General features: G+C 37.4%; 1 protein-coding gene across 3 annotated transcripts in view; it reads right to left on the bottom strand.

The window, feature by feature from the left end:
• Ptp69D (Protein tyrosine phosphatase 69D) overlaps positions 1-10290 on the bottom strand; it is a 150060-nt gene extending 139770 nt beyond the window's left edge. For all 3 annotated transcript variants that reach the window (XM_081762316.1, XM_081762318.1, XM_081762317.1), the window contains exon 1: positions 9943-10290. In XM_081762316.1, the coding sequence (XP_081618442.1) occupies positions 9943-10039 (97 nt within the window). In that variant the 5' untranslated portion in view covers positions 10040-10290. The remainder of the gene's footprint in view (positions 1-9942) is intronic.
• Between the last annotated feature and the right edge of the window lie 5934 nt (positions 10291-16224).

The following is a 16224-nucleotide window of genomic DNA, read 5'->3' as shown; positions in this document are numbered from 1 at the left end:
ACAATTACTTCAAATAAACTAATATTATAGTAGTAGCACGTGAGTGTTGATGAACAATGACAAAAATGGCGGGAAAATAGCTTACTTACCGCTAACTTATGGGATAAAATACCACAAGAGTATTTTACTACAAGCACTTCCCTTTAAAGTACTCTTGTGGTATTTTATGCTAAGTACTGGTAGGACTTAGCGGTAAGTAAGCTATTTTCCCGCCATTTTTGTCAAACTAGTATTAGTTTAGAAGTAAAAAGAACATGATCATATATAATACAAATTCTTAACGCAAAGTAGTCCATATTGTTAAACGTTACAGCACATTTTTCTTGGATGGGGACTGGCCATCAGTTATATTTTATTTAAAAATGTATTGTAACATGAATGTTTAAAAATCTGAAAATGTTATGGAACCACGCACATTATATGAACAAATATAGAAAACAACTTTGGTCACAGTGAACAGTTTTTGACATTTAACTTCTAGAGTTCAACATCCCTTTCAACTTTTTCGCCTGTTCTTCCAACGCATCTACTTCTGCTTGGGCGTCAGTTGGTATTCTTTTCTTCTTTAATTCCAACTCTTTTATTTTTTCTTAATATCTTTCTTTTCTCAAGCTGCTCTGTCTTCTTTTTCACCGGGGTCTTTCAGATATTAATTTCTTCTGCTTGATGCATTCCTCACATACTGGATCATACTCTTTGTAATATTCATATTACGTATGTTGCCAGCAACACGCACAGCATCCAACAGACTTCTCTGGGCAATCGAGCACTCCTCTTGGAATTTTCAACAATGCACTCTTTGTTAATGGAGAAATTTCTTTCCACTGCTGCGTTGCTATGGAAAAGTACACATATATTATGCATGAATGTTTTAAACGCATTGGAGACACCTTTACTTAACAGATCATGGAGAAAAACGTCTAATCTGTCATTTTTGTAACTGAAATTTGACAGTGTTCGTGCTGTGTCTTGGTCTGAACAAAATTTTAAATATTCCCGTTTCACCACATCAGCATTTACAGGTGGTAATCGCTCCTTCTCGACAAATGTCTCCAGGGCGAGTGTGATACGAAGGGTTTCGTTGGTCATAGTTTCTGGAGACAAGCAATTTGCGGCTCTTGTTACACTGTATTTTAAAGGACATTTTATCATAAGTTTTTTTTACACAGTTCTTGCTAGAATCTTCTGCATTCTTTCTTAAAGTTCAATATATCAACATCCTTCACTCCTTTAAGCGATGTAACCGCAGAAAATCCAACATCAACTAGATTAAGTAGTTTTAAGATGTCCTTATCAGAAACATCTATTGAGGTCGTTTTTTTTTTTTTTATTATTATTATTATTATTATTTATTAAGTTTTAGCTATTTTTAAGACATCATCTTTCACGAAGCGGCTTAACAAACTACGAATCAACGTGTTTAGGTCATTCCATGAAAACGGTAGTAATGGACTGTTTGTCTGGTACTTAGTGAGGAATTCTAGTTCTACAGATACGGATTGAAGGAACCCTAATCTAGCAGGCAGAGATGTGGGCTTTTACTTTAGAGAAGTTTGATGTTTCAGGAGGTTTTGTTTTCACTGCATCAACATAAACTTTTAAGGCAGGAATCATAGTTGTGACACGGTTGATAACTTTAGAATTCTCCACCCACCTAATAAAACAAAATTGAAGAGGAAAAACTGCTGTTCCAGATACTGCCATGAAATCTGCTCTTCTTGAAGAAAAGTCCTTGAATAAATAGTACAACGCTCTCAAAAACTCTGTCACATTCAAACCAGCTTTGGTATGCGCAGTCTTAAAAGCCCATTAACAATATGTAAAGAGCACGTTCCTGTCTCCAAAAGCAGTGGACCTTCACCATTTTCTTCACTCAGATAGGCCTTCAAATCACTCAGAAATTTCAAATTAATTTTGGGGCCATCAAGAGAAATCTGAAGTAACTTACAAAAATCGAGACCCTTGTCCTTGAAAGTATTTATAAATGCACTTAACAAATCCTGGACAGTAGCATGTCCGAGGAATATTGATGTTAAATAACGTGTTAAAACTTTATTTTCGTCACTGTGCCAGAAACGAAGTCCATTTGATTTTTCTGTGAGATGGTATTTAGGCTTTCGTCAAACGATACTGCAAAAAATTCACAATTTTGTAGTTCACGAAGTAACGTCTGTTGGAAATATGGAGCCAATCCAAAAATGATGACATAACCTATTTTGTCTTTGTGTAACTGCATATTTTTAACGACTTGACACTCAGGAAACATTAAAGGAAACAAATCCGTTTCAATCGCTTGGCTTCTGGCCGATGCATGACTTGTAACTTTGTGTAATGTCCAGATTATATCTGCTTTTGTCACTTGATCTTTGATAAGATAACTATTTATTACACCACTAGTTTTTGCTGGGCTTTCATTTTTCTCCTCAACAATTGGAGTAGATGATGTGCCAGTCACTGACCTGGAAGACGCTGTAGAATTTTTTGTACAGGAAGGCTCCTTGTTAACATTGCTTGAGAACTTTACGATCGAACATTGTGCATTAAGAGCTTTAACAGCTATTTGATGTTTCTTTCCTTTTTCATGAGATTTCAATGATCCAGCTCCCATATTTGAAATGTCAAAATCAGTTCTGCAGAGTTTACAACCTGCTTTAAATGGATCGTTGGACCTAATAATCATTTTCACTGGCCTTTCCACGAGTCCTGGAATTTAGTTTTACTTTTTCCCATTTTAATGGCTGAAAAATAAAATGTTAATTGTTACTGTGTAACAGGATTTATTGCAAGACTAGTAAAATGTTAACCTAAATACAAAAAGTGATTCCGTTAAGATGTGGGCAATTTTACTTTTTTCTGGTGATACACCTTTCGGCCACCGGGAATGGTGTTCACTGCGACATCCGCAGGCTTGGACTTCTGTTAAAAAGCTTCGGCACAGGAGTATAAGCGGAATGTTGTTCCAGACCTGTCTACTACTCTTGCTACAGAAACATGTAAACCAATGTCTTCACAAAGCAGCAACTACAGAGAAAGCTTCTGGCTTGTATGCCAGTATCCCCTCAGTATAAGACACAAACTTAATAGATCATGAAATTTAACTTTTTCAATTACCTTACTCTCATCATCGGGGACTAATTTATCTCTTTTTGTAGTCACTGTTATTCACAACGACCATGCCAAACAAATAAAATCTTATTCAGTCTCTTCTTGTACCCTCAACATACTTTCCAAAAACATTCACCGCCTGCACTCTGCTCACGTTTGTCTGTATTTCTCAACTACGTCTCCACTGAATAAGTTATTACTGGCTTTTAACTTATGCTGTAGTATATAATTTTCTTGCATTTTACAAAAATATACTTATTCCATACCAATCCTAAAAACAATATTTTAGAAACAATTTTAAAACTTCCAGGTTTCTCGTCTAATTCCAGGCTATTTCCAGGTTTTCCAGGTCCAAAAGTAAATTCCAGGCTAATTCCAGGTTTTCAAGGTTTTCCAGGTCAGTAGACACCCTGTTGATTCAAAATGAAACTAGTAGGTTCACGTCAAACGTGCATTAATCATCCAGATTATTTTTATGTGTGTGGTAATTTACACCCAAACCACAAAGGAAGAAAGTATACAACATTACAAAACTTGCTTATTCTTCGTACTTCGGTTGCCTATTTAGTGACCAGGACAAGCCATGGGCTCCTCATCAGTGTTGCATAACTTGTACAACAAATCTTAGTTTGGTGACAGATGGGAAACTAAAGGCCTTGCCGTTTGCTGTAACGCTGGTATATAATGCAAATATGTTCATATCTTTTGAACCTGACGTGACAGGGCATTCTTATGGTGATTTTCGAAATCACCATGAACGCTTCCTTAAGAATCACCTATTTTTATCGCGTAGGTATAAAAAAGTTTTCATTTGTTGGGCAGTGTTATTGTCCAAAAAAAAGGCCACTCAATCATAAAATCTATTATAAGAAAGGAAATGAAAAATGAAATGAAATCTGTGAGTTTTACGTCCCACGGTTATGCCGGTTAGGCTAAAGGAGACGGTGATGATGAGTAATGAATGAAATGGTGGAATGAAGAAAGTGGGAGGAAACGGGAGAACCCCGAGAAAACCCACGCATACGGTGTTTGTCCACCACAAAGTTCACTTGGCGGGGGCTGGGATCGAACCCGAGACCCCAAGCACCAGAGTATTATAAGAAAGGAATTTGGCAACTGAAAATTAAAAAAAAAAAAAAAAAAAAAAAAGATTCACATTTCAGGTCTTACAAAAAATACTTTTTTATTTCTTTTAGAAAAACGACATCCACTCCATAGTCATTTTAAACTCTGGGTCCTGAACTTAAGGTACTATTTTAGTATTTGTCTGGCCTGCTTTGAGGAAAACTAAAAGAATCTTTAGTCAGGACGGCTTGCTCAAGGATTTAAATCCTGAATGTAAGAGGGGATTTTATTCCTATTCTGTATTACCGTACATAAAATTATCAACCACTTTGTTACTCTAGAAAATCGTGTATTTTCTTCTTTCTAGAAATCGAAATATGAGTGAGTTAGGTTAGGAATAAAGATTATTGGGGTTTTGGCATCTATGGCGATGTTTGCCTGTCACGTATGAGGATGACGTCTCTAGCCGATCACGCTATACGAGGAAAGGATAGGAACAAAGGATTGAGATCGGCCTGAGACGCGTATGTGAGGTATCGTCCCGGCATTTGTTTGGTATAAATGAGGAAAACCCAGGAAAATCACACTCAGAATGGCTGGCCTGAAAATGCTTTTAGACTTCCGAACGAGTGTCCACACCGGAAAATATAAGCGAGTGTCAGTGGTGCAAGGTATATCACACAAAACGCTGATGAGCCTCACGGATTTCGCGATATTTTTTTCTTTGTTATTTTTACATTTAGTTCAATTTCTCGTGATTAATGCGCCGGGACTAAGGAGGATGTGATGATGAGATGGATGATAATGGCGACGTGATGAAAGTGGGAGGAAACGGTAGAACCCCGACAAAATCCCTGCATACGGTATTTGTCCACTACTTGCACTTGGTGGAAGCTGGTATCGAACTAGGAACCCGTGCCAAAGGTGAATCACTGCGGCCCCACGAGGAATTTCATAGTTTCATTGTACAACAGAACATGAATACTCATAATGTATTTTACGTAGGAATAAGGCTTTAAATATACGTGAAAAATTTAATAAAACCCAATATTGCCCAATAAAACCCACTGGACTGTTTTTTTTTTTAAACTGGGTTTTTCACAACACTGACTGAGACTCAAACCCGGGTCTTCGGATCACCTTGCTGATGTGTTAAGCATTATGCCACCCAGTCCGCTCCCTGAAGTCATACATCCTTCCATTCTTGATGTTGCTACTCAGATCACATGGAGTGTGCTACAATTTCTGTTGTGTTTGAACAACCTACAGTAGTATTTACATACAGAACAAACTGAATTGGAAGGATGTAAGACTATTCAGGGAGCGGACTGGGTGGCATGGTTAACGCATCAAGACGGTAAACTAGAGAGCGAAGTTTGAATCTCGGCCCAGTCGTGATTTTTTTTATTTTTATTTTATTTATTTTTATTATTATTTTTTTTTTTTTTTTTTTTTACATTAGTATGTAGATCATTAACTTCGAAGAGCAATTACTGTGACATAAAATGAGTTATTTCTTCAATTTATCAAACATTTGCGGAAGTGCTCATTCTTCGCACGGAAAAAATAATGTGTATATAAATCTGAAAATATAGAAATGTGTGAAACATGTAACAAAAAGCAATCGACTCTCGGACCATGCAAGCTGAAACTAGCAGACTCGTATTGCTTGCCTGCTTCACGGGACAGCGATTCACAAAAAAATATGCGTGCTATAAAATATTATTTCCTCAATATTCTTTAGATTCTAAAACTGAAATAAACTGCTTCGTAAACCCTAGTTGAAAAATATGACGAGCGCAATGCTCTGAGATGACCATGTGTTGATAATTGACGTGTAAGTTGTCTAGATCTGTCATTACACTGTTACATCATTTCACTCATCTCTCATCATCACCGTCTCCTTTAGCCTAACCGGCATAAGCGTGGGACGTAAAACTCAAAGATTTAATTTCATTTTTACACTGTTACATGTTTAAGGCAACTGGTTTTTCGGCCTGAGGTTTGTCTACAACGCTCGTGTTGCCAGACCTGAATTGTGTAAACTATTTTTGAACCGCCCAATTGTTCACAGTTCTCTTCCCTTGTATAGTAAAGATTTGCTCTGATTTGCCCTCAGCTTTCACACATTCCTTCTAATAATGTCTTATTATACGAATTGGCAATTGATCGAACTCCATGTCTGAATAACTCAACCTGATTATGATGCAGAAACAGATTATGTCTACCTTATGGCTGATATGTGTACCAAGTTACGCTAATTCATGGTTTTGTTCGGTGCTTCAATGTAATTTGAACAATACGATAATATGCGGATGGGTTCACAAAACGAACGAACTTATAAATTTCACTGGTACACATAGGCTACCCCAAAACAACCGTTCGCGACGCTGTATTTAAAATTAACGCCACCAGGCAACTCAACAACAATGTAGGTATGTAGTTGAACTCGGTGTCTAACCATAACAACGGGCCGAACATGGTGATTTTTCCATTCCAGATATTTCGAGTCGTGAATATGGATTTAAAAATGGAGCAATATTGCACGCTTCATATTCGACGCAGTTTATCGGTCTCATCGATTGTGAAGGAAATGAAGCATGCCTATAAAGTAGAATATTTAAATGAAAAGATAATAAGCTTATTTCGTTGGCGTATAGCATTTGTCGAAGATTGAGAGTCAGCCGCGGTAAGCCTGCGCGGTGGCCGGTGTCATCAATGATTACACAGATAAACATTAATACAGTGGCGGCGATTATTCGCGTCCATACCCATTTACCAGTCGGAACCCTTGAAACACTGATCTACATTACAAAAATGTGTATCCACCGCATTTTGAGCAACCACATAAACATACGAGGAGTTCCCCACACGCTGACAACAAAACAGATGAATACTCAGTGGAAATTTGCAACAAGTGGATCAAGATGCCTGATGATCCAAATTTCTTACACAAGGTCATTACATACAATAAGAGTTGGATTATTATTATTTAAACCAGCTGACGATGCAGGAAAGTGCAACTCAGAAGACCCCAGCCTCGCCAATAAGCTAAAAAGTCTGTCAACCACAATCGGCAGACAATGCCATTACTTCAAGAAGTAGGAAAAGTAATGATACTGCCAATGATAGTGAATAATTGTTGTAAACATACTCGTAGAATAAATATGCATCGTTAAATATCTGTAGCACCGAGAATTCTTTACCTAACATAAACTACCTTGAAATTCGCTCTATTGTTAGTTAATGAGCTAAACTCCACACCTACATCGTTATCAGGGCGCCTCGTGACGTTGTTCGGAAATACGAGCGCCAGTAACAGTTATTTTAGGACAGCTTTCGTATTAGAAATATTGAAACAGCGCCCAAATGATCCTTACCAAGAGGTCCGATTCAGCTCTCTACGATCTTATCTTTTCGATAAAATAAAATCTTTAAGTTTTATGGACCACGCTTATGCCGGTTAGGCTAAAGGAGACGGTGATGATGAGAAATGAAGGAAAGTGGTGGAATGAAGAAAGTGGGAGGTAACGGGATAACCTCGAGAAAAACCACGCACACGGTGTTTGTCCGCCACAAAGCTCACTTCGCGCGAACTGGGATCGAACCAAGGACCCTATGCACCAGAGGTGAACGCTCTGAGCCACCGCGGCTCAACACCTTTTCCATAGGGATTAGAACTAAGGTCTATCAAATCCTTGAATCACCGTCTGATACATGGACAGCTGTTATCCTTTGACTAGTCTTTAATGTACTAATTACTTTGTAGTGAGTTTCCACAAATTATTTGTTCTGAAAGAACCACGCTGCAATTTACGAGGAGAAATAACGTATTTCACCGCCATTGAAGAGGATTATGACCTCACACTGGCACAAAGCCAAAACATATACAGTTACACGGATTTGTTCACTCTCTCATAATGTCTTCATATACTAGTCGTATTTCCATAAAAGTTGGGAAATACATAGCCGAGGTCATTTTTTTTTTTTTTTTTTTTTTTTGAGAAACATGAAGACCCACTTGAGGCGCTGAAAAAAAAAAACTTTTCCCCCCGAATTTTGCATCTGAAAACATGTGTGTGGTGTTGTTCGAAAGCATGATTCACTCTGAAGTCAACAGTGTACAAAGAACTAATCTAAGATAATTAGCATACGAGCAGGAGTTTTCTAAGTTACACTCAAATTATTGTTTTATTTTCCCTCTCTTCACCAACTTTACAATGCACGAATGATTTCATTTTTCTTTAAATCTCCATACTTAGTACCTGAATTTTAATATCTCGGAAATAAGTTTCTAGCATAAGGCATGTGTTATTTTTGAGGTACCTTTCGTAAAGGCACCAGACCTTAGGTTCCCTTAGAAGCGCGCACAAAAGCTATTTTTGGGAAATTCCCAAAAGTTTACATCCCACAGAAATGTATATACTGTCATTCAAAAGCCTAATTCTACAAATGTTAGGGGAAGGTTTTAGAACACAGGTCCTCCCATGTAGTTGAGTAGCTAGGTTGATTCCTTTCTGTGCCAAAGTTTAATATTTAATCCACATAGTATTGTCGAGCGAGCGTCAGCGAGTGAGTGCGGGTTAGAGCCCCGCAGGGCACGTCGTTTTGTGTCTTTATTACAGCTAAATGGGAAGGGGGACTTGCGTTCTAGAACCCTACTAATGTTAATAGCCGCGGAGCTTGCAAATTAGCTTCATCTCCTCCCACGATTATCAAATGCATCTTCAATTTCGATGAGGATTAGGAATTAGCTTACTGGGCTTTTGGCTATATGGTTATGTTGGCCCGTCACGCATAAATGAAGGATATGTTCCTCAGCGATCATACTACCCGGGGAACAGGAGAGGAGGAAAAGGCCTGGGACTGCTATGTTAATACCATCCCGACATTTGTCTGGTGTAAGGAAAACTCAGGAAAAACCTCACTCAGGATAGCTGGCATGTAAAAGTTGTTACACCTTCTTAATCGAGTGTCCCCACCGGGAATCGAGCAGGAATAAAGCAGTACATTTAAAATAATATAAACATCGATTTTGAAGATAAATTAGTTTTAAAAAACAGTCGTTGGATATTTAAAGTAATAAAACTTTAAACTGCCTTTTTCAATTCAATGGTAGGACGAACCTCAATTACACTAGGCCACAAAGATAATAGTTGTGGCTTTTAAATAAAATAATCATTAGTAATTTCTAAAGATGCCATTATACCTAATTTTAAAAAAATATTTCTTTTTTACTAAAACGTATTGACTTAATGTATTCGTTTTAAAATTTAGAACTAGGCGTCCTCTCAATTCTCCATTCAGTCACCGTATATAATAGAACTGACCTAGACCAATGTACAAAGATTCAACCAGTTTCTATTTCATATATAAAGCTTAGCAGCAAATGACTGAAACACTGTGTGTGTATATATATTTCGATTTAGTAACGTCTTATAAAGCTGCTCGTTTTCATATAATCCGGTAGTTGATTTGACAATTCGTTAACTTCTACTGTCACGAGACGATGCCGCACCAGCTTTTCAAACAAGTATTAAGGCAACTACTCGAAAATGACAGCAGTATGTATGTTCCTACTACATACAAACTATGTTACTCGCATTGTCTAAGTTATCATTTCGTTGTGTTTCAAAAACTAATGCCAATAACCTCAGATGCTATACAATGTCAACAACGAATCAACATACGTACGGCCGTCTACTCTTATACTTTCATACATATGGTAAACACATCAACTCTTAGCAAATGGGCTTATTTGGAGATACTCACCATTCGCACTAATTAAAGGCAAAATGCAAGACACAAAACTTAAGAATATAATAAACTTCATCAATCGAAATAAATTTTGGGTTGGGCACTGGAACATGGCGTCCACCCGGCAACACTTAACAGCGTCTAAAATGTCTATCGATTTACTCAGACATATAAAATCTCAGATGCATTGTTTCCAATTTGTAAACATGATGTCCTTATCAATTACACTACTGCAAGGTTTACGCATGATTTTCACTGTAACAATGCTCATGTAAACATTATAACACTTTTCATATAATTCCCGTCCGCATCACATTCATCCTTTCCTCCTTCCGCTGATCACAGTGACATCTGTCGAATACTCGAAGCAAAATTAAATCACCGATTATCCCAGTGAATACACAATGCCGGTTATGAATAGGTTATTACGCGTATGCGATAAGTATGGAAAAGATAATGGAGAAAATGTTTCCTCGGTTTTTAATTATGTATGCGAAGGTCAATCTCAAATAGTTTATGTATGTCATTTCATGGAGACAAAATGGTAATGAAAAAAAGATATGCATTCTTCGTACATAAAACGTCTCGTATAAAATATAATCTCAGAAAGACTGTTTCTTCTCCATTTGGATTGTCCTTACATATTTATTTCAAGCTAACAAACTCGTTCAGAAGGAATGCGACAATTGATTCAAATCAGTAGAAACTTATTTTTTTTTTATTTTTATTTTTTTTTAAGCTTAATTTCTATCGTTCGATTCTTCTTTCGCAGCCTGAAATTCAAACTAAACTACACGAAGCGGCTGAGAATTACTGACTTAGTTTGTAACTGAAAGGTTTCGGAGTTGAATCGTAATATAATCCATATAAGTATTATATTTGTAATGTTCTCATTTTCTCTCTTTGTTTAAAGTGGTTTCATATAATTTAAAAGTGGAACAAAGTAGGAGCCCTATGTTATCAATTTTTATGCTAGATGTGAGCAATATCTTGATATTCAAAAACGTTTAGAATCTTATTCTCCCTAATTAGACATTATTATTGTAGGAACATACGAGATGCTGTATTCTAACTTTTTTTTTTTAAAAAAAAAAAGCATCAATATAATCACAAGTAAAAGCATTGTCTGACATGACTATTTCGCGTAAGTTTCATGCTGTTGGTGTGTACTCAAATGTGTTGTTAAATAAAACTTTTTTTTTTTTTTTTTTGCGAACATTGCAAAGGAGAACTGGAAAAAGTTATGATGTACGAGAAAACAATGAAATATCATTAGTGGTAAAAAAAAAAAAGGCATGTTTAGTATTGAGGTTAAAATTGAATTGTTTTACTCACACACAATTCGTATTCGATGAATCAGTACAAAGATGTTTCTTCCGCGCCCGCAGCGTCTTTATGGTGTAATAATACGGTCAGTGGCGGATCTAGCCCGGGACCAGGGAGACCTAGCCTCCAGTTTTAAGAGTGACAAAAATAACTTAAGCTATTATTTATATATTTTAAAAAGTTTATATTAACTCATTATATATCTATCATATCTGGGTTCTGTCTGCCCCCCAGCTTTTACCTTCTAGATCTACCTCTGAATATGGTTCGTGAAATATATGTTCGTTCACGGTGTTGGGATTGACTTAATCATTGATGAGACTATGAAGAGTCAAATATACATATTAACAGTCCAGAAGGAAAAAAGAAAACAATGTCGTTTAGGGAAAGCTTTTGTAACACTACTTTTGATACCAACAAGACAAGGCTTTGTGCAATAAATTACATGTTCTTCACCCTTATCCGGGCAACCGGGACCTCCCAGGCCCAGTAGCTTCATTTTTCTAAAATTTCTCAATAACCATACATATTTCGAAAACATAAAATATTGAATTCTTCTATCTTTTGTCGAAGTTAAAATCATGAACATATCGAGTTGGAAAAGCTTTTTTTTTTTTTTAATTTGAAAATCTTTTCCTGACGTAACCGGGCAACCGGGGCCTAGGAGGCCCCGTATAACTTTAGTGAAATTCCTGTCAAATATTAGATCAAATTGTCACATAATTATATATTGAACACGTGACTATTGTAACCTTTAGTCGGAACAGTATGCGGCAACAGACATTGAATTTTGAGTGTTTTGCACTTAAAATATATACTGGGCCTGACAGGCCCAGGTTGCCCGTTTATGTCACAAAAATGTTTGGACCGGATTTGCTATTCTGCTTGGTCGGCTTACACGCATGACACGAAGTTTCGCTACTTGACAAAAATATATACCGGTACATTCTAGACTAGTCTGAACAGTAAGTGACAATAGGCATTGATTTTGTGTATTCTGCACTTAAAATATATACTGGGCCTCACAGGCCCCGGTTGCCCGTTTACGTTACAAAAATGTCTTGCCCGGATAAGGGTTAAATGTAGTTAGACCAAAATGGTGTGTTAATCCTATTATGACCGCTTCCACAACCCAGACCTAACTCTTATTATGTTAAAAAAAAGAAAACAGAACACAATTTAAACAGATAGTAAGGATGGGCACGAGTCGACCTAAAACTTGAAGCGAATTCGAGTCGAGTCAAAGGTAATTTTCTCGAGTCGAGTTCCAAGCCTAGTTGCTGTTTTGAGGTCAAGTTTCAAGTCGAGTCGAGTTTGAAAAATATCCTAAACCCAGACCAACCTGTTTTGAACATGTGTGGCCGGCGCCCTCTAACCTTTAACAATGATTATTCGAGAACGGATACTTGCTCCTCCGGAACTCAATCCCAGAACCTCGTGAACGATGTCCTTGCCTCCTAAACTTCACGAATACCCAAGTCAGCAATCAACTAGTTTTTAGTATTCAGATACAAACCATCTACCTTTCATGTTTATACACGGTGTTGTTATAATAATAATAATAATAATAATAATAATAATAATAATAATAATAATAATAATAATAATAATAATAATAATAATGTTATAGTAGTAGTATTTGGTCTAGGAATTAATTCGTGCGGTTGGTACGCACACATTGAAGCTGTAGTACAAACACAAAATACATAAATACCTTAAGAAAAATATTGTCCATCGCTAGCCACCACTTTCGCCCATCTGTCAGGCAATGTACGGATTCCGTGGCGAAAGAAGTCCTCATCCTTGGAAGTGATCCAGTCAGAGACCCATGTTTCGATATCTTCTGAAGAAGTAAACCGCTGTCCAATCAAATCGTTGTTCATGCAATCGAACAAGTAGTAGTCCGAAGGAGCAACGTCTGGTGAATACGGCGGGTGGGGTAAAACTTCCCATCCGACATTTTCTAAATAGGTTTTGACCGGTTTCGCGACATGTGGGAGAGCGTTATCATGTTGAACAATAAGTTTATCATGTCTGTTCTCCCATTCTGGTCGTGTTCTGGCCAGAGCTTGCTTCAAACGCATTAATTGTCGTCGATAACGTTCTCCATTCATAGTTTCACCCGGTTGCAGCAGCTCATAGTACACCACACCTTTCATATCCCACCATATGCACAGCATAACCTTTGCACAGTGAATATCTCGTTTTGGTTGTGATGGACCTGGTTCACCTGGTTTCACCCAGGCCTTTTTTCGTTTAGGGTTCTCGTAATGGATCCACTTCTCATCACCGGTAATAATTCGATGCAGAAATCCCTTTCTGCTCTGTCGTTGAAGCAGCAATTCGCAAATGGTTTTTCGTCTTTCAACGTCTCTGTCTTTCAATTCATGTGGAACCCAATGTGACATCTTTTGAATCATTCCCATGGCTTTCAAGCGTTTGGAGACTGTTGTTTGATCAACGCCTAATGCTGCTGCAAGTTGTTCCTGCGTTTGACACGAATCCTGCTCGAGCAATGCTGTCAATTCTTCGTCTTGAAATTTTTTTGGCTGTCCAGCTCGCTCTTGGTCTGCCAAGCCGAAATCGCCACTTCTAAGCCGTGCAAACCACTTCTGACACGTTCGCTCAGCCAGAGCGTGGTCACCATACACTTCCACCAAAATACGATGACTTTCAGTCGCACTTTTCTGCATGTTAAAGTAATGCAGCAGGACACCCCGCAAAAACACTTTATCAGGCACAAATTGCGCCATGTTCACTTAACTACAAACTGGTGTTGTTGACGCTTTAATCCACTGCCCTATACTACGAACGATACGCGATGACAGGGGTTTGCAACACATGTGTGGATACACGGAACTGTGGGACGCTCCGTTCGTTGCACCATCTCTTGTCCACCCGCACGAATTAATTCCTAGACCAAATAGTAACATTGATAATAATTATATTGTCTATCTAGGATACTTGAAGAAAGTACTTGAAATTACATACAGCATTTGGCTCGTTTTGCCTCGACTCAACTCGAAACTCGAGTCAAATTCGAATCGAGTTGGAGGAAATTTTTCGATCCGATCTCTAGAGTCGAGCTCAAAGATGTCTGTTTCAAGTCGGGTCGAGTTTCAATGAAAACTCGCTCGAACTCGCTCGTGCACATCCCTAATAGTTAGCGTAAGTCGGTCAAAATTATCCCAGAGGCACTAAATGTTAATGCTCATTATGATCGAACCTCGATGCTAAGAAAATGCAGAAGGTTGATTGCATGCATACCGATGACAGTGAATGTTTGAAAGCTAAACATGTACCAATTGAGTACTAAACAGTTCCATGGGCGTCCACAGGGGATTCGAACGGATCCATCGACCCCCCTGGAATCTAGTGGGTACAGGCTAATATCTCTAAAATAAGAAATAATTGTTTCAAATAAAAAATGTATGTATTTTTAAAGAAAGAAGGATGTTTATAAAACTGGAGCTTCATATTGTTACATACATAAAACATCTTATCTACGCATTTCCACTCGTGTGTTATATATATATATATATATATATATATATATATATATATATATATATATATAGATATATAGATATATAGATATATATATAGATATATATATAGATATATATATAGATAGATAGATAGATAGATAGATATAGATATAGATATATATATATCGACCTGATGCGCAGATGTAAAATGCTTATTATGACAATATCTTGAAATTGTTTTCTTGGCACTCAAGAACAGATTACTTTGACCTTCTAGACCTCTTGGTGGGTCTTCCAAGTCAAATATCAGGAAAACAAGGTAGCATTACTCCGTCTCCCAAGTGACCAAAACTTCTTCGAAGAAAGAGGAGGAGACATATCCATCATTAAAAATATGCATTGTTCTCTCCCTCTCTCTCTCAATGTCTGCGTTGCTTATATGAAATCCCTACAAACAAGTGACTTGGGTTGGGTCAAGTGCACAATTGAAAATAAATATTTGAATTCAGCGGGCGGTTTCGTTTATAAATCGAACAAAGGCGTTGTTTGTGTCTTCCCAGGAGAGCAAGGACAAGCACACAAAACGGAACATCTTTAGAAATAAAAGGGGGCATGTCATAAGTTCGCTGGCTTGGGGCTGGCTCGCTCTTCTTTTCTTTGTTGAAACAAGGAAAGAGACGGTATTTATTGCCTCTCTAACTCCTCTCCCTTACCCGTATTCAAAAGCAAGATCCATAAAGCTATGACCAGCTACTTGTCACCAATAATGACTACTAGCTAATACATGTTGCAAGGTTTGGTAAAGGACCTGCCTACCAAACTTCCTTTGTATGGAATGTTATTTTGGCTCATAAAGAAGGGATTATAATAAAATACACCATATGTTGCCAGTTAGTCATTATAAATTTTTATTTGTGGTAGCTACTCAATGTTTCAAGTGAAAGAGGTCAAGTTAGTTAAGTTGAGTTCTTACCTGTATGGAAACCGCTTGTTGATATTTGTTTCCAATTTATTTTAATTTGTGTGTGTAATTAAACTAATAGTAGCCTTTTTATCTGCTCCGACAATGGGCAGGAAAAGGAAAAACAAACAAAGATTGATATATTCTTAAAAGAAACTACCTTTTCTAAAGATACTTCTTCTGCAATAAGTGTTGGTGCAAAAGTGGAGTTAAGTGATAATGGAGAAGTGGAGTTATCAAATGACAGCGAAGTGAGTGTATTTTCCTCCAAATGTCCCAAGTTTGATTTCACATTTTCAGACAGTGTTTTAAGTCACATGGTCAGCTATGATCCCAAAGATATTGGGAATTATGTTGATTTAAATTCCCGGGTATGTTAGTCGGACACTGACAGGTATGATCTCCTAGTATCTCCATGACAGCCTAGTCAAACGTATAATTTTAAACAAGATGGTGTGACTGGAAAGCGTCCTTTTCTATACGAATGGTTTACTTACGAATGGTTTCTATACGAATGGTCAG

This window comes from Thermobia domestica, chromosome 6 (assembly GCF_964235325.1).
Source record: "Thermobia domestica chromosome 6, izTheDome1.hap1.1, whole genome shotgun sequence".
Taxonomy (NCBI): domain Eukaryota; kingdom Metazoa; phylum Arthropoda; class Insecta; order Zygentoma; family Lepismatidae; genus Thermobia; species Thermobia domestica.
This window is presented reverse-complemented; position numbering and strand designations above follow the sequence as displayed.